This window comes from Sciurus vulgaris (assembly GCF_902686455.1).
Source record: "Sciurus vulgaris genome assembly, chromosome: 2".
In the NCBI taxonomy this organism is placed as follows: Eukaryota; Metazoa; Chordata; class Mammalia; order Rodentia; family Sciuridae; genus Sciurus; species Sciurus vulgaris.
The window spans coordinates 124,520,130-124,539,881 of record NC_136462.1 but is presented as its reverse complement, the minus strand read 5'-3'; the positions used below and the strand labels follow the sequence as shown (position 1 = coordinate 124,539,881).

The window sequence follows — 19,752 nt, the reverse complement described above, 5'->3', positions numbered from 1 at the left end:
GGCAGCTGGCTGGCCTTCTCTGCCATGGTCCCTGGAATGTCTCAGCCCACCCCTTCCCTTCGAGCAGCCTCTCTGGTTGGGGCATTTGTTATGCACCAGCTGAGAGCCACCTCCCAGGGCTGTCTGCCCCTCCAGGGGCCTCCAGGCTCCCAGCCACCCGCTTTTCCCCACAGTCCTCCCCACCTTCAGAGGTAGCCGCTGCCTGAATCAGGCCGGTCCCCACAACACACAGGGCCAGCCAGCAGTTCTGCAGCTGCACAACTGGGCCTGTAGTTCGTGGCCAGTGTCCTTTCAGTAGAGAATGCCCAGTGCCCTTGCTCAGCTGCCCTCTGTCCCTCCCTCTGTGGATTGTGAGCTTCACACTGTGCAGCCACAGGAATGGCAGGGCCCTGGGTGGCCCCTGGAGTGGACGCCTGTGCATCTTAAAACAACCGTTTATGTTGGTGTGGGTGTGTGTAAACAAATCAAGTTTTTAAGTTCCTGGCAACATAGGCCACTCCACACAGCCTGACTTCAAAGCCACTGAGTCCAGTGTCTGTGCTCACTGAGTTAGAAGAGGCTCCAGGCAGTCAGCAGGGCTTAGAGGCCACTGCTGAGGCCCAAGTATGACATTAACTAATTTGCCATGTTCTGTTCAATTTGATAATCACCCTGTTTCCAAAAGCTTTCACTGAAACCTCTGGACTTTCAGTTGATCCATTACACAGTGTAAGGTCCAGGCACAGCCTGGCAGCCCTCTGTTCTCATATGGAGACTTGGGGCCACGTTTTTTTCTTCCTTCAGCAAGTATCTCTAAAGCAACCCAGGAATCTTGTTGAAATGCAAAAGTCTGAGGCAGGGCCCAAGAATCTGCATTTGTAACCAACTCTCCAGAGACTCTGGTCCAGTCTGCGGTCCACATTAGTCCAGCCATCATCTCTTCAATTCCATTTTACAGATGGGAAAATTGGCTCCTAGGGACTGTTCACCATTCTCAGCACCATGCAGGAAGCAGAGGCAGGTCTGGCCCATGTCTTAGCCCTTGTCCCCATATCCCCAGTAAAACCTCGGTCATTACCCTTGAAGTGCTCAGGACCTGGAAGGACAAGAGTAATCGAGACTGTCTAACAGGAGCCTCTCCCCACTGGTCTCAACTCCCAGGTGCAGAGCTTCCTGCGGGGTTGGCTGTGCCGGCGGAAGTGGAAGACCATCATCCAGGACTACATCCGATCGCCCCATGCCGACAGCATGCGCAAGAGGAACCAGGTGGTGTTCAGCATGCTGGAGGCCGAAGCGGAGTACGTGCAGCAGCTACATATCCTTGTCAACAATTTCCTGCGTCCACTGCGTATGGCCGCAAGCTCCAAGAAGCCCCCCATCACACATGATGATGTCAGCAGCATCTTCCTGAACAGGTGAGCATCCCAAGGGTGGGCCAAGAAGAGAAAAAGGAAAGCAACAAGCATTGGTCCCAATACTAAGCCAAACTTAACAGAAGCCCTCACCAAAGGTAGATGAGGAAACTGAGGTTCAGAGAGGAAGGAAGTGGCCCAAGGTCTGTGGCAGGAAGACAATAGCCCTAACAATTTGGGGGCCCAGGGCAGAAGTTCAAATGGAGGTTGATATTGCATAATATATGTCTAAATTAGTGTCTCTCAACTGGGGCAGTTTTGTCCCCCAGGAGACTCTCAGAAGAGGTATTTTTAATTGTCACAAATTGGGGAAATTTCCTACTGGCATCTAATGAATGATGGCCAAGGAGTACTACTAAATATTCTATAATGCACAGGATGGAACCCCACAACTAAGAATTACTCCACTTAAAATCGCACCTTAGTTAAGAAGCCTTGGTTTCAGCGTTCAAGAGTTATTGTCTTACTCCATTTTGTGTTGCTATAACACAATACCTGAGGCAGAGGACTTACCTTTTTAAAAAGAAGTTTGTTTTCACTCATGATTTTGGAGGCTTAACAACACAGCACCAACATTAGTTCCTGGTGAGGACTTCATGGCAATGATTCCACCTGAAGGTATATGTGCAAAAGAGCAGTGTCACGTGCGAGAGGAAGCAAGAGAGCAGGGAGAGGCCAGGCTCACACTTTTATAACAACCCACTCCGGTGGGAGCTAGTCCACTCCTGGGAGACCCCACTCTATGAAACCAGCATTAATCCCTTCACCAGTGAGGTCACCACCCAGTCACCTTCCACTGGGCGCCCCCTCTCAAAATCCCTACCATCTTTCAATGCCATCACATCAGGGACCAGCTTCAGCATGACTTTTGGCAGGGACAGACTACATGCAAATCATAGCCTAAATCAAGCGAGAAAAATAATTAAATAAAATATATTGCATTCTACCTTGACACTGTCACAGTGACCTGGAGGCAGGTTCAGGGTCAGGATTCTTAGCCTCCTCAAAGACCTGCTTCATGTCACACCATCCATCCAACTTTAAAAGCTGCCCATTTCCCAGGTGGTGGCTCTGGACATCCGTGTGGGGTTTGCTGTGCTTTAGAAGCTGGTGGCTGCTCTTCTGTCAATCCCTTTTTTAAAAGATTGTCTTAGGAAATGGTTTAAATTAGTTTAAATGGTTTAAATTAGTTTAAATGGTTTAAATTAGTTTTTTGTTGGGTGATAAAATTGGGTAAAGTAGATAGAAGTAACAGAAGTGAAGAACTTATAACCAGTGTCATTACAAATGATTGTCATCTAGGAATTAAGGTAAATCATTGGGTGTTCCTAGACGTTCATTCAACTGCATTTCTTTTTAAATACTCATCATCAGGTCAATTCACTATTTCCAACCGGCCCCTCATGCAAGCCCTCTGTGGAATGTAAGACACCTGCCCCGGGCCCTCCTCTGCCCCATCTCCCTGCAAGGGTGTTATGGGAAGTTTGGGGAGCCTGTAGGACACCCTAAGTCAGGGGGAGATACCTCTGGCACAGGTCGGAACTGGGTCTGAGGCCAGGTGAGTGAATGGACTGAAGAGGTTCAAAGTCATGGGAGTGGAGCAGGGACATGAATGAGGTGTCAAAATAGGGGACAGAAAGAGAGAAAGAGAGGGAGAAAGGGAAACAGGCAGGAGGAGGAACAGCTTTTGGCCTCATGAGACTTCCATAAACTGAATCACTGGGCCTTACAAAGTTGCTTTTTAATATGCATGTTGAACAGGTTTTAAACATGAAATAAATGCTTTTGTGCATTTACTAAAGAAAATGATTATATTGTTCTAAAATCAGGTGACATATTACCTCTAGGAAATCCCATTGGGTTTCGTTTGGTGTTTCTGTTTTGTTGGTACTAGGGATGGAACCCAGGGGTGCTTTACCACTAAGCTACATCCCAGTCCTTTTTTTTATTATTTTTTACTTGAGACAGGGTCTCCCAAAGTTGCTGAGGCTGACCTCAAACTTGTGATCCTCCTGCCTCAGAGTCACTGGGATTATAGGCATATGCCACCATGCCCAGCCATTGGGTCTTTGACCTGGAATTTTTCTGTCCTCTCTTGATAAATCCTGGACAGCTCAGCTGGGTTCATAGATTCTCAAGCGTGAACCCTTCTCTAGGTCTGGGTGGATCCCAGGAAAGTGCATTTCCAACAAGTTTGCAGGTACCGCTGATGCTGCTGGGCCCAGACACGCTGAAACCCAGGCCTGAGGTAAGCACAGGCGTCACAGGGCCAGTAGGGCCCTGAGATGGAGAAGTACCTCAGGAAGCACTGGTGGAGCTCCACATAGTCTGTCCTCCTCTGGCATATTGAGCCATGTCTGCAAACTTGACAACTGTTTAACATCATCATCACTAAGGGCTACGGGGGTAGGGGCCTGTGTCTCAATGCCACACTGATTGGTTGACAGGGTCTGCCTAGAGCCCTGGGTTGGGAGGATGATGAGGCTCCCCGGAGAAACATGCCCCAGCAATTCTTCCTGTCTGTGAGAACTGGGGTGTGGAGAGGAGCAGGCACTTGAAGCCACCATCAGTAAATGGCAGAGTGCAACATGCAGAGGAGGGGCAGTGTAAGAGACCTGATCCTGTCCTGCTCTGTCCCTGCCCTGTCTACCTTAGACTGACCTTGGGCAAGTCAGGCCCCCATTCCCTCAGGGAAGAAACAAGGTAAGCTCCTCCCAACGGTGTCATTAGGCCACACACCAACACCACCCAGGAGACTCTTCCCACCCTAGTGTCCTTTACAGGGCAATCTCCTCCTCATTCTTGTGTTTCCTTGGATGTCATGTCCCTGACCACCCCCCACACCCCTTGCCATCAACTGATCTCTGTCCCCTGATTACACACTTCCAAGAGCCCCTCTGCAGTCCCTTTTCTAGCCACACTTAAATAATTTTTGTGTGTGCATTTAGATCCTCCACTAGATGATGAACTCACCGGGATAGGGTTCTGGAATACGACTGCACCAGCAACACACTGCACAATTCATGGGGCATCATTCGCATACACCAGGGGTCAGCAAAGGGCCAGGTGACAAATATTTTAGACTTTGGGGACCATCAGGTCCCTAAAGTAAGTAAGAAGCCATAGATAATCCATAAACAAATGGCCCTGTGTTCTAACAAAATTTTACCTATGAAAACTAAAATGTGAATTCTATATAATTTTCCCATATTGCCAAATATTCTTTTGATTTTCTTCAACTATTCAAAAACATAAAAATCATTCTGAGTTCTCAGGTCATCCCAAAACAGGTGTGTGCCAGATTTGACCCACATGACACAGACAAGGCTGTGAACAGTGCCCTCTAGAATGTGCACCCAGCAGCCTTGGTGGGGACAGTTACTGGTTCTTCCATCGCTGTGGCTAAAATGCAGGGAGACCAGTGTCTGACCACAGGTCTGACAGTAGGAGGTCTTGGCAACTAGGTGAAACACTGGTTCTGCAAGATGTCACTAGGTCTTCCATCTTAAAGGTTATGCATATGTAGAAAAACCAGGTGCTTTGTTCTCCTAGAGTCATTATACACTTAGCATACCAAAGAATCAATCGTTTCTACTTAAACTGATCTGGAACACGAAGAAAAAAAATCTTCTTACCAAAATTTGATGTTTTTAAAAATGCACATTTGCATGTGTACACTCTCTCCCCTTATCCTGTCTTCCCCGCTCCCCACCCCCGAATCAAACATGGGCTGGCAAGAAGATTTCAAAGTTCATTTGATGGAATAATGCATACAAGGCAATAATAATGTTCTGGAAAAAAGAACAACAGTGAAACATTTCCTACCTGTGATTTTTAAATATATTATAATGGTTTACAATATAAAGTGATGGAAACAGCCTGAAACTAATACCAGAGTAGTCAGTAGATCATTAAATTAAAATTAAAAGTACAGACAGACTCAAGAGGATAAGAATTTAGGAAACAGGTGGCATATTTGAATTGGGCAGTTGGCTCATCAAACTAAGGAGAAGACTGTGCTTAGATCCCTTATTCTCATCATACACCAGAGGAAGGGCTGGCAGACTAGTTAAATATAAAAGTTAAATGATATCACTGTGGCTCAGTGATAGAGCACCTCCCTAGTATGCATGAGCCCTGGGTTCAATCCTCAGCACCACAAAATAAAATTCAAAAGAAGAAACAATAAAAGAAAACAGAGGGGAAAGTGTACGCATTGTTGGAATGGAGAAAGGCCCAAGGCCCCAGGCAGAGGCAGAAAGAAAACAGCGCACTTCAGGAGCAAATTGAAAACCAGCACACCACCACCAAACAAAAAGCCAGCAGGCAAAGGGCCCAACAAAAATGTCTCCAACAGGTATGTGGACTAGATGCTTAACAGGGAGAATTACTTAAAATTAATAAGAGAAGATAGCAAATGGGCTTAACTAGGCAATTCCCAAAAGAAGAAATACAAATTGTCAATGCACAAGAAAAATGTTCAACCAACCCACTGACAATGATTATTTAAAAGCAAGGCTAGGGGCTAGGGTTGTGACTCAGCAGTAGAGCGCTTGCCTAGCATGTGTGTGAGACACTGGGTTCAATTCTCAGCACCACATTAAAAAAAGAATAAATAAAACAAAGGCATTGTGTCCATCTACAACTAAAAAAATTAAAAATAAATAAATAAAATTAAAAGCAAGGCGAGTGGTGCACTTCTGTACCCAGCCACTCGGGAGGCTGAGGCAGGAGGATCACAAGTTCAAAACAGCCTCAGCAAAAGTGAGGCACTCAGCAACTCAGTGAGCCTTGTCACTAAATAAAATACACAATACGGCTGGGGATATGGCTCAGTGGTTAAGTGCCCTAAGTTCAATCCCTGGTATCTGCCCCCCAAAAAACAAGGTGAGTAAAGATGATTTTTCTTACGGATGGTAATCGTGGTAATTTCTGATAGTAACATTACAGGTGACATTCTCACCTGTAATCAAATATGAGGGACCATATTGGCACTTTGAAGATGGAGCCTTCGTCTGTACAGGCACACCTCGTTTCCCTGTGCTTTGGTGCATTTTGCAGATGTTGTGTTTTTCACAAATGGAAGGTTTGCAGCGACCTTTTGTTGAGCAAGACGATCGGAGCCATTGTTCCAACAGCATGTGTTCACTTTGTGTCTCTATCATGCTTGGTAACTCTTGCAATATTTCACCCTTTATTATTATTTTGTCTGTTATGCTAAGCTGTGATCAGTGATCTTGGATGTTACTGTTTGAGTAATTTGTGGACTTAATTGATGAATGTGAAGTGTGTTGACTGCTCCACCAATGGCTCTTGCCCTGTCTCTCTCCCACACCCCTGGCCTCCCTGATCCTTGAGATACTATGATACCCTACAGTGACCCCTAGTGTTCAAGTAAAAGCAAGAGACACAGGTGTCCCAATTTTCAATCAAAAGCTAGATAGGCTTGAGCAGTGAGGAAGACAGTTTGCAAGTTGACATAATCTGAAAGCTAAGCCTCTTGCGCCCAGCAGTGAGCCAAGTTGTGAAAGCAAGGGGAAAGTTCTTGAAGGAAATTGAAAGTGCTATTCCAGTGAACACATGAGTGATAAGAAGGCAAACCACCAAACACAGCCTTGTTGCTGATAGGGAGAGTTTGGGCGTTCTGAATAGAAGATCAAGCCAGCCAACTCCTAATCCAGAGCAAAACCCCAATTACTCCCTTCAGTCCTATGAAGTAGGATGGAAGTGAGGAAGCTGTAGAAGGAATATTCAGAGCTAGGAGAGATTGGTCACCAGGTTTAAGAAAAGAAGCCCTCTCCATAATATGGCAAAGCTAAGCACTGATGTGGGAGCCACAGCAAGTTATCCAGGAGACTTAAGACAGCCGTGAAAGGGGCTACACAAAAGATTTCAATGCAACAGCTTTATACTGGATGAAACAGCTTTATACTGGAAAAGATGCCATCTAGGACTTACATAGCTGGAGAGGAAAAGTCAGTGCCTGACTTCAGAGCTTCAAAGGACAGGCTGACTCGTTAGAGGCTAATGCCCCTGGGGACTTTAAGTTAAATCCAATGCTCATTTAACATTTTGAAAATCCCAGGGCCCTTGAGAATTATACTAAATGTATTCTATCTGTTCTCAATAAATGGAGCCACAAAGTCTAGATGACAGCCTATCCATTTACAACATGATTTATGGAGTATTTCAAGTCTGCTGCTGATACCTACAGCTCAGAAGGAAAAAAAAGATTTCTTTCAAAATAATACACCATTGGCCATACACCCAAGAGCTCTGATGGATATGTGCAATGTGATTAATATTGTTTTCATACCTGCAAACCTTACATCCAGTCTGCAGCCCATTGACTTTCAAATTGTATTATTCAAGAAATGCATACTGATATCAGTAGTGATTCCTCTGGGCAAAGTGTTACAGTTTGAATATGCGGTATCCACTAAAGGCTATTCAGAGGTGAAATGATAGCTTGTGAGAGCTGTGATCTAATCAGTCTGTCCCAGTCTGAATGAACTGGGTGGTAGCCGTAGGCAGGTGGGGTGTGGCTGGAGGAGGTGGATCACTGGTGGCATGCCCTGGAAGATTATTCTTCCTATGCCCCTTTTTCGCCTTTTCCTGCCATGAGCTGAGCAGCTCTCCTTCTCTGGGTCCTCCTCGGATGATGTGCTGCCTCACCTTGGGCCCAGAGCAATGGAGTCCACCTCCTCTGGACCAAGATATCTGAAACCATAAGCCCCAAATAAACTGTTTTCTCCTCTAAGTTGTTCTTGTCAGGTATTTTTGATCACAGTGACACAAAAACTGATTGAAACACAAAGTAAATTGAAAAACTTCAGGAAAGGGTTCACTATTCTAGATGCCAGTAGGAACATTCATAGGAAGAGATCCAAGTATCAGCATTAATAGTTCAGAGGTAGTTGATTCCTGCCCCCATGAATGACTTCGAGGAATTCAAGACTTCCATGGAGGAAGGAACTGCAAATGTGGTGGAAGTAGCAAGACCACTGGACCTAGATGTGGACCCTGAATATGGGGCCGTGTTGCTGTGATCTGGTAATAGGAAAGGCGGTTGCTGCTTATGGATGAGCCATGAAAGTGGTTTCTTCAGATAGACTCTGTTCCTAGAGAATATGCCAAGAACATTGTTGAAATGACAAAGGATTTAGAATGTCTGACATAAACGTAGTTGATAAAGCAGCCAGCAGGGCTTGGGAAGACTAACTCCAATCTTGAAAGTTCTTGGGTAAAATGCCCCCAAACATCATCATGTGCTGCAAGGAAACCTTTCAGGAAAAAGAGTCAATCTATGCTGCAAAATCCATCCTTTTTAAGAAATTGCCTCAACCTTCAGCAGCCACCACCTAATCCAAAAACCATCCACAACCAGCCAGGCAAGACCCTCCAGCAGCAGACAGAGTATCCCTCACTGAAGGCTGAGATCACCCTGAACATCTTTTAGCAATGAAGGGCTCAATTGGGCTATGTACACTTTTATGACATAATACTGTTGCACACTTGAGGGAGTAGAGTGTCAACAGAACTTTTATGTTGTTCTGGGAGACCGAAAGATCTTCTGACTCGCCTTATTGACCTATTTGCTTTATTGTAGTCATCCGGAGCCCAACCTGCAATACCTCCAGGGCATGCCTGTATATTTTTGTGGTTCTTCCTTATGATGATCCTGTTGCTCTCTACAGGCAGCGTTGGAATTGAAGAAGATTCATCTCCTCCCTGATGTGTCCTCCACAGTCATTTGCCAGATGTGCCTGGGAATGACTTCCCTGAGTCTTGTTGTAGCAGTGCTCAGAATTACCTAGAAAGATCTAGATACATTTCAAGATCCAACATATGGCTCTGTCAGGATCTTCTGAAAAATCCCCAGACTGCTGTGCCACCCACCTCAGCCTAGATGTTCTTCGTTCTGTCCCCTCTACACTCACCTACACCCCTGACTGAGTGTCTTGGTCTTGAAAGGTCTTCACAGGTGATCAAAAAAAAATTCTTCTGTTAGGCGCAGGGTCTCTGGTCTAGTCCCTAAGTCCTTGATCCATTTTGAGTTGAGTTTTGTGCAGGGTGAGAAATAGAGGTTTAATTGCATTTTACTGCGAATGGATTTCCAGTTTTCCCAGTATCATTTGATGAACAGGCTATCTTTTCTCCATTGTATGTTTTTGGCACCTTTGTCTAGTATGAGGTGACTGTATTTATGTGGGTTTGTCTCTGTGTCTTCTATTATGTACTATTGGTCTACCTGTCTGTTTTGGTGCCAATACCTTGCCATTTTTGTCACTATTACTCTGTAGTATAGTTTAAGGTCTGATATTGTAATGCCTCCTGCTTCACTTTTCCTGCTCAGAATTGTTTTGGCTATCTGAGGTCTCTTATTCTCCCAGATGAAGTTCATGATTGCTTTCTCTATTTCTATGAGGAATGTCATTGGGATTTTAATTGAAATTGCATTGAATCTGTATAGCGCCTTTGGCATAATGGCCATTTTGACAATATTAATTCTGCATATTCAAGAACACAGGAGAGCTTTCCATCTCCTTAGGTTTTCTTCAGTGTCTTTCTTTCATGTACTGGAATTTTCATTATAGAAATCTTTCACCTCTTTTCTTAGATTAATTCCCAAGTATTTTATTTTTTAAGGCTATTGTGAATGGAGTGGTTTTCCTGATTTCTCTTTCAAAGGATTCATCATTTATGAATAGAAATGCATTAGATTTATGCATATTGATTTTATATCCTGCTACTTTGCTAAATTCATTTATTAGTTCTAGAAGTTTTCTAGTGAAGAAATATAGAATCCTCTAAATATAGAATCATGTCATTGGCAAATAGTGAAAGCTTGAGTTCTTCTTTTCCTATTTGTATTCCTTTAATTTCTTTGGTGTGTCTAATTGCTCTGGCTAGTGTTTCAAGGACGATGTTGAATAGAAGTAGTGAAAGAGGGCATCCCTGCCTTATTCCAGATTTTAGAGGGAATGCTTTCAGTTTTTCTCCATTAAGAATGATGTTGGCCAGGGGCTTAGCATAGATAGCCTTTACAATGTTGAGGTATGTTCCTACTATTACTATTTTTTCTAGTGTTTTAAGCATGAAGGAGTGCTGTATTTTATCAAACACTTTCTCAACATCTATTGAAATAATTATTTGATTCTTAACTTTAAGTCTATTGATGTGATGAATTACACTTATTGATTTCTGGATGTTGAATCAACCTTGCATCCCTGGGATAAACCCCACTTGATCATGGTGCATTATCTTTTTAATATATTTTTGTATGTGATTTGCCAGGATTTTGTTAAGGATTTTTTAATCTATGTTCATCAGGAATATTAGTGTAAAGTTTTCTTTCCTTGATGTTTCTTTGTCTGGTTTTGGTATCAGAGTGATACTAGAGTCATAGAATGAGTTTGGATGGGTTACCTCCTTTTCTATTGCCTTGAGGAGTAATGGTTCTTCTTTAAAGGTCTTATAGAATTAGACCAAGAATCCATCTGGTCCTGGGCTTTTCTTGGTTGGTAGACTTTTGATGGCTTCTCCTATTTCAGTGCTTGAAATTGATCTGTTTAGACTGTGTACCTCTTCCTGATTCAGTTTGGGAAGTTCATATGTCTAAAAATTTGTCAACATCTTCTATATTTTCTATTTTGTTGGAGTACAGATTTTCAAAGTAGCTTCTAATTATGTTATGTATTTTAATCGTGTCTGTTGTTATCTTTTCCTTTCTCATCATAAATTCTAGTAATTTGAGTTTTCTCTCTCCTTTTTATTAGTGTGGCTAAGGGTTTATCAATTTTGTTTACTTTTTCAAAGAACAAACTTTTTGTTTTGTCAATTTTTTGAATTGTTTCTCTTGTTTCAATTTCATTGATTTCAGCTCTGATTTTAATTTTTCCTGTCTTCTACTATTTTTTATGTTGATCTGTTCTTCTTTTTCTAGGACTTTGAGATGTAATATTAGGTCATTTAGTTGTTGAATTTTTATTTTTTTTTTTAATGTATGAGCTCAATGCAAATAACTTTCCTCTTAGTACTGCTTTCAGAGTGTCCCAGAGATTTTGATATGTTGTGTCATTGTTCTCATTTACTCTAAGAATTTTTTATTTCTTCCCTGATGTCTTCTGTTATCATTGCATCATTCTATAGCATATTATTTAGTCTCCAGGTATAGGAGTAGATTTTGTTTGTTATTTTGTCATTAATTTCTAATTGCATTCCATTACAGTCTGATAGGATACAAGGTAGTATCTCTATTTTTTTGTATTTACTAATGGCTTCTTTGTGGCATAGCATATGATCTATTTTGGAGAAGGATCCATGAGCTGCTGAGAAGAAAGTATATTCACTCAATGATGGATGAAATACTCTGTAGATGTCCATTAAGTCTATATCATTGATCACATTATTTAGTTCAATAGTTTCTTTGTTCAGTTTTTGTTTAGAGGATCTATCCAGTGGTGAGAGGGGTGTGTTAAAGTCCCCCACTATTATTATGTTTTGGTCTATTTGATTCTTAAAATTGAGAAGGGTTTGTTTGATGTACATAGATGCTCCATTGTTTTGGGCGTAAATATTTATGATGGTTATGTCTTGCTGATTTATGCTTCCCTTAAGCAGTCTAAAATGTCCTTCTTTATCCCTTCTGACTAACTTAGGTTTAAAGTCCACTTTATCTGATATAAGGATGGAAACCCCTGCTTTTTTACTGAGTCCATGCGCATGGTATGTTTTTCCCCAACCTTTCACCTTTAGTCTGTGGATGTCTTTTTCTATAAGGTGAGTCTCTTGAAGGTAGCATATTATTGGGTCTTTCTTTTTAATCCAATCTGCCAGTCTGTGTCTTTTGATTATTGAGTTTAGGCCATTAATATTCAGGATTATTGTTGTGATATGATTTGTATTCCTGGTCATTTTGGCTTATTTTTAGTTTTTAACCTGACTTGGTTTCTCCTTTGATTGGCTTTTCCTCCCTTTGCTGACTTGTATTGCTTTTCACTTCCTCCTCACAAAATATTTTGCTGAGAATGTTTTGTAGTGCAGGCTTTCTATTTGTAAATTCTTTTAACTTTTGTTTATTGTGGAAGATGCTCTTCATTTTGTTCCCTCTACACTCTCCTGCATCCCTGACTGAGTGTCTTGATCTTGAAAGGTTTTCACAGGTGGTCAAAAAAAAATCTTAAAATTGGTACAAGTTTGTCCATTCAACAGTCCAGTTTGAGGCCCACCCCAGAGGGAAAGTAACCTTGCTGAGTATTACTGTCCCTAAAGGGACCCTTTTTTCTTAGAACCTTAGGGAGATGACAGACAAGTCACAATAATGATAAGTTCACCCTTTGAAATGAGAACTTGAAAAGTGTTCTCTACTTAGTTTTAAAAGGGGGGGGACGGTCTTGTAAGTTTTCCTTTCCTTCTGTACATTCTCTAGAATACGTGGAGTTCCTAGCTTTGCCCTTCAGCCTAGAGATGTTGTGTTCTTGTTTGTTCTATTTCTCTCTCTCTTCCTGGCCCCTTCTTTCCCACCCCACTCAGTCTCTCTACAGAGCAGGTCGCACAGGACATTTCAAGCCCTCTGGGTCACGAGCCTCTAACCCCCAGGGCCCCTCTGTGCAGCCTCCTCCACCTCTCTGCAGCTCGGGGCCTCAGCTCTGTCAGCACCTCCCTGCCTGCTCTTATGCTGAGACGAGGAGACCTGGGGATGCCGGTTGCTGTCAGAGCACAGACTGCTGGGAGACAGGACAGCATCCAGGGACGGGCTCAGGGGCTGTTCCCCACCAGGGCTGAGTTGCCAATAGGAACACCCTATGCCCAGGGCACACTGTGTGGTACCCAAGCAGGGTCTTTTGGCTTCTCTGACTTCAATTTCCAAAAAGGGGCCAGCGTTTGCCCAGCACCTACGATGCTGGCACTCCCATCCCCCCGTCATTTGCAGGAGCTTCTTCATTTCACCTTCATGTTTTACCCAGAAGGACCTGGGTTTCAGAGACAGGAAGCACCTCACTCAGGGTCGCGTGACTGACAGGTCTGAGCCCTGTGTGGGTCCCACGCCCTGAATCTTCACATCATCAGGGTCCACTACACTGTGGAGCCCTGGGTCCCTCCAAATATCCCAGGAGGCACCCAGCAGGTGGGGGTCTGAGGAGACTCAGAGGCCATGGCCAGAGCAGCCCCCACCTCCACCAGCTTTGCAGGTGGGTGACCCTCTGCTTGGCTGAACGCTCTGCAGTTCCATCTTGAGGTGCTTAGTCCTTTTTTCACAAGGACCCTGAGTTCATTTGGCACTGGGCCTCCCATTCTGTAAGGTCCATCCAGCTGATGGAGTTCTCACAGAAAGTCTCATTTGAGAAAAGTGTCACTGCAGAGTGCCACATGGCTGGGACCAGCAGGAGCTCTGAGGGCTCACGCTGTGCTTTCTCTTTCAGTGAAACCATCATGTTTCTGCATCAGATCTTCTACCAAGGCCTGAAGGCCCGCATCTCCAGCTGGCCCACGCTGGTCCTGGGTGAGTGGCCGGCCCTCAAAGATGCCCCAGCCAATCCCCCTCCTGGTGCCTCCCATCGAGGTGGGGGCAGCTCTGTCCTTACAGAGTGTCACAGAGTGTCTCCCAGCAAACCCAGACGCCCTCGGTGGTGGAAGAAGAAAGACAAGTTGTCAAAAGCCAGATTTCTAGGAGGAAGTAATATATTTTTAGTAATATACTTTTCCCTTTTTTTAAAAAGAATGTACACATACCCATTTGAGAACATTTGAAAAACCCATAAAAGTAGAAAAAGCTTAAAAATATCACCCATAAGTCTGCTTCCCAAAGATAACCACTATAAACACTCCCGTGTTTTTCTTCTGTGCATAAATCTTAAGGGTTTTTTTCCCCCATTTTACATAATTGCAAACATACATGATGAATTATAGAGTATGACTCTTACAGGGTTGTTTTATATTTTCTTTTTCCTTTTTTTTTTTTTTTTTTTTTTTTTTGCTTAACATTGTAACAGAAGAGCTTTCTCATGCCAAAAGATTTTTGATGGCCATATAATGGTCCCCTGAATGTGACCATCATCCCCTGCACCTGGCTCTTGTCGTTGGCTTTTAGAGTTGTTCCAAATTGTTATTTTCAGACATAATTGTCCCTGAACATGAAGTTTTCTCTATCTTAGAGGCCATTTCCTTGGAATAGGTTTCCAGAAGTAGAATCACTGAAATGAAAGGTATAAATATGTTAAAGGCTCCGGCTTCGACCCTGTGTCTACTTGCAGTCCAAGAAGACTGCATTGCCTGGGTACCTGGAGTGAGGGACAGCAGGTCCTGGACCCCACCAGGCATTATCTTTTTAATTTTTTTTTTTTTTTTACATTTCCCCAATTTGGTAGGTAAAGGTGAGTGTTGAAGGCATCTCCACTCTGGAGACAGGAAACCAGCTCAGGGAAGGGACAGGTCAACTAAGGTTGTGCAGGTCACTGCCACAGACCAGACGCCGCTTTCCAAGCCTCCGTCAGGAGGCCTCTGGGGCAGCAGGCACTCCTTTTGTGTTTCTCAAAAGCAAACACCCCTGCTTTTCCCTGGGTTCCAAATGGGAAGCATCTCAGGAAGGACAGGGCCTGCCTCTCCTACAGTCACATGGCAGCAGACACTCCCAGGCAGTGAGGCGCCTGCTCCGGGAGCTGTCCCGTAGATCCCATGGTAGGACACCCAGTTCATAGGGGAATTCCACACGGCTCCAGCCCATCCCGGCAAATCTGGGAGGGCAGGTTTAAGGAGGCTGGTTGGTACTTGGGGTCTAGCAGGGCAAGGTCTATACCCAAGGTAGAATGGACCAGAAGGGACCCCACCCATTGACCCTGGGAGGTCCTAGGACAGAGGCCTGACAGATGGAGGAGCAGAGACCCAGGGAAGAGGTGTGGAATGGGGAAGTCAGGAGACCCAGCTCCAGGCCAGTTCCGACTCACCCGTGACTTCAATGGTTCGCTCTGTCAGAGGCCGCAGGGTTCCCAGGAAGGGCTCTTGGGAGCACCCGCAGCAATGACAGGGGTGGGTGAGTGAGGATGTGAGACGGGCAGAGAGAGGAGCCAGGCCGCCATGCAGAGGTATCACCCCTTCCTGGATCGTGGGATGGCACAGGACCTGGGCAAGGCAGCTTCCTTCGGCTGAAAGCGATTCTCAGAGGAGAACCCAGCCACCAGCACTCCTGGTCACGGGGGTTGAACACCTGGGTTCTGAAGCGGGGTGCAGGCCACACCTGACAGCAGGCCTAGCCCTGCCCTCTCTGACTCCCCCCCCCCCCCAGTCACAGGTGTCACATAGACAGCCATGTCTCTAAACATGTGACTCTAACGTGATCCCAGAGCGATCCCACCTCTCTGGTCCTGAGGAGGGCAGAGGGATGAGTCACCCCCAAGGGCAAGGATCTCTCTGTAGTGTGGATTTAACCCTGGCCCCGACCTCTGGAGGGCATGGGTGGGCCAAGGGCCTTCAGGATAGGCCCCCGAAAGGTGCCCTCGGTCACCCCCTGACCCCCGCCCTCCTTCCAGCTGACCTGTTCGATATCCTGCTGCCCATGCTCAACATCTACCAAGAGTTTGTGCGCAACCACCAGTACAGCCTCCAGATCCTGGCCCACTGCAAGCAGAACCGCGACTTCGACAAGCTGCTGAAGCACTACGAGGCCAAGCCCGACTGCGAGGAGAGGACCCTGGAGACCTTCCTCACCTACCCCATGTTCCAGGTGACTGCCCAGGCCTGCTGTCGAGGGGCGCCCTGGGGGAAGCAGGAGGCGTTGGGAGCCACACTGGGAAGGCTGCAGCTGAGAGAGTTCTCGGCACACATCCCCGCCCTGGCTGGAGGATGGAGTAGGGCCACCCCCAACCCTGGCAGTGAGAGCAAGCTTGTCCACTCGGGCAGTGAGGGGGCAGCCCCCGGAGACAGCCATGAGGGGCCCTTCCCACCTGGCTCCCCAGCCTATCGCCCAGGTCTTGCCTTCTGCCAGATCGCAGCCCAGACCAGGCCGCAGAGGCGCCTTGGGGTCAGAGCGCATCTGTGGTCAGCTTGTGGGAGCGCCCTGCACTGAAAGGACTGTTTTTGCCTCTCTCGCTTTTCATCCCTGTCCGTCTCTTGCTTTCCACCTCTGTCTCTCTCTTGCTTCATCACTGTGTCTTGCTGCCTGCCCCACCGCTCTTCTGCTCCACCCCCGGCTACCTCCCGTCCCCTGTCCTCTCCCCTGATGCCCGCAGATCCCCAGGTACATCCTGACGCTGCACGAGCTCCTGGCCCACACACCGCATGAACACGTGGAGCGCAACAGCCTGGATTATGCCAAGTCCAAACTGGAGGAGCTGTCCAGGTGAGCCCCTGCCATAGGCACCTGACAGTGGGCGGGGCGCTGCTGAGGTGGACCCTCAGGCCTCAGGTCGGGATGTGAGGGAGGACACCTCCAAACTGAGTCGCTTGGAGTGTCCTTTGGGGTCAGCAGCTCAAACTTAGGTGGTCACTAGGTGGGGATGGCACAAGTGGGGCTCTGTCCCTGGCACAGGTGGGGTCTGAGGAAGGGCCCTGGGCACTCCGTTGGGCTCATCTCCCAGAAGAAGGAGCTGCCCAGAGACTCTGCCCATTTCTTCTTCTTCATCAGCACTTCAAATCCTGTGGTGGCAGGAGCCCCAGAGGGAGTCCTGGGTGACAGGCATTCATTGCCCAAGGCCCCAGTCAACCACAGGTGGTGACAGTGGTGGATAAGCCCATGGCTTGTCCAATTCCAGAGGTCCTGGTCCTCCATTCAGAGTCCCTCACCTGGCCCCCTCTCAGCCCCTGAAGTCCCAAAGGGATCTTCGTCTTCAAGAGGAGGAGCAGAAGGACCAGAGGGAGGCTCTGCAAGACTTCAGGCAGCAGGTGATGACACCCTGCACCAGGTGGTGGCCATGGAGGCTGGGTGGAGTCAAATTCTGGATGTAGCCTGAAAATGGAACCAAGGATTTCTTAATTAGGCAGGGAGAGGTCAGTGAAAGATTGGAGTCAAGGGTGATTCCAGAACTTAGGATGAGCATCCAGAGGTAGGGTTGCTATTCATTGAGATGGAGGAAACTGCAGGACGGGCAGACTTGAAGGGGCGGGGGGTTCAGGAGCCTCCTTGGAGAACACCTTGAACTTGAGATGCTGATGTGATGTCCACATGCAGATGGTAAGGGGGAGGGGTATTTGCGACTGGGGTTGAAAGCAAGAGAAATTGTCAGTCATCAGCTTAGAGATGGGATTTAAAGTCACAGTACTGGTAAGATGGCCGACTGAGTGAGCTTAGGGAGAAAAGCATGAGAACCAAAGGCTGAGTCCCAGGGCTCCCCAAGGTCTCCACTGGTGGAAGCCAAGACATGAGAACGGGCCTTGCGGTCAGATGCGGGCTGGCAGAGGCTGCAAAGGAGGTTGGTCTGCAGTGGGTGGGTCCCTCAGTCCTCCGACAGCTTCCTGAGTTCAGCAGGGGGCCAAGCACCAATCAAACCAAGGCTCCCAGCTGGGTAGAGAGAGGACCAGTCTGGACCAGGTGCAGGCTTCACCCTGATCTTTCCAAGACCCAGCTGAGTTCCAGACTCGGGGTGGAGAATCAGGGCCAGGATGTCATCGGGGTGTACCTGCAGAGGAACAAAACCATTGGCGGAAAGGACGAAAGGACAGTGCCCTGCTTGCTTTCCTCCACCTATGCCTAACCCAGAATCCAGCCCTACTGACATACGAGTGTTTTCATATCACCATGACAATAGCCCTTTCATCATCCTCTCCCTGCCCCCCATAGTACACTAAGGAAAGCTCCCTGACCAGCCGGAAGCCAGCAGATGGCCAACCCCCTTCCCAGCCATGCTCAGAAACACTGATCCCCTCTAGGGACTGGGCCTTCATTCTTCCTTCTATCCTGAACCCCTATATCCTGACTAATATCCCAAGGCATCACTTCCAGTTCCCCAGGAGCCCCCCCCAACTCTCTCGCTATGCACATCCAGGACCCAGGGTCACCAGCATAAATCCCAGCCTGGGGCAGCACTTACCCTCACCAGCTACAGTTTACACTACAGGAAAATTGAGTTTTGCTATTTTGGAATCTCCCCTTTAAGTTTTACCAAATACAGCTGTCCCAGCAAAATCCCTACCTGCCCCGAGAGATCTCATTACCACTGGCTCCTCTCAAAATGGAGTCCATGTCTAGGAGGGAACTGAAGGTCCTGAAGAAGAGACCCCATTTGATGCCCCAGTCTGATAAACCATGGAGTGAGTTTATGCCTGATTTGCAAGTCCTAAGCCAGGAAAAAAAAATAACTGATATTTATTTTCCGCTGGTGGTAACAGAGACAGTGACCACTGCCCTTGCCTGCAGCACCCACCAAGTGGCTCAGGGCTGGTCCCTGAAATACTCTCTCTTCCATCTTCACCCCAGCATCCTATAGTTGAGGTCACTAAGGATCAGAGGGCTTGAGCAATTTGCTCAAGGTCATGCTGATTCGGTGCATCACCGATCCCACTCAAGGACTGTCATCTTTCATCGTTGTGAGGTTTAACCCAGATGACCTCTTCACGAGAACTCCATAAGCCACACTTATTAACCTGCCCCTGGGTTGTCTTAATATTATAGGATTTCAGTCAACTGCAGACAAAAGACTTTGTGCTCTTCTTAGCCTAAGTAGAATACTTTTCCAGAGTCCCCCTACACACACACACACACACACACACACACACACACACACACACACACACACACATATGCACACACACATACACACACAAATTACTCACTACTTTCCTAAGAATCCTGGGAATAAGGCAAAGCAATATTGTCCGCAAACACCCACCTTTTCCCGCCAATGCTGTTTTAAAAAAAGCAGTTAAATGGCGCCATCTACTGGAAATTATGTGTGTTGCAGGAGTTAGAACAGGGTCAAATGAAAGTGGTTCATATTCCTTCCCAGAAAGGCCAGAGCCCTTGGAAGCAAGCTGGAACCAGTCTCTCACTGAGCCAGCTGGGTTACCAGGCACTACAGAAAAATAGCCATTCCAGAATTTGAGCAACATTAAAGAGACAACCATATAAAAATCAGGAGAGCCAGGTGTGGTGGTACATAATCCCACCAAGTCCAGCGGCTGAGTCAGAAGGATTGCAAGTTTGAGACCAACCTCAGCAACCTAGCAAGACCCTGTCTCAAAAAGGGCTGGGGATGTAGCTCAGAGGTAGAGCACTCATGGGTTCAATCCAGGGGAGAAAATGAAATAAAATTAAAAAGAAAAAAAATATGCAGAGAATATGGGGGGGGGGGCTGTAAATGCAAAGGCCCTGAGACACGAATGAGCTTTATTTGTTCTGTGAATGAGAGTAAGAAGAATAACTGATGAA

General features: G+C 46.3%; 1 protein-coding gene across 2 annotated transcripts in view; it reads left to right on the top strand.

The window, feature by feature from the left end:
- RASGRF1 (Ras protein specific guanine nucleotide releasing factor 1) overlaps positions 1–19,752 on the top strand; it is a 109,187-nt gene that overhangs the window by 35,905 nt on the left and 53,530 nt on the right. For both annotated transcript variants that reach the window (XM_079129371.1, XM_079129370.1), the window contains exons 5-8: positions 1,141–1,394; positions 13,817–13,896; positions 15,920–16,113; positions 16,619–16,728. In XM_079129371.1, coding sequence (XP_078985497.1) covers positions 1,141–1,394; positions 13,817–13,896; positions 15,920–16,113; positions 16,619–16,728 — 638 coding nt within the window. The remainder of the gene's footprint in view (positions 1–1,140; positions 1,395–13,816; positions 13,897–15,919; positions 16,114–16,618; positions 16,729–19,752) is intronic.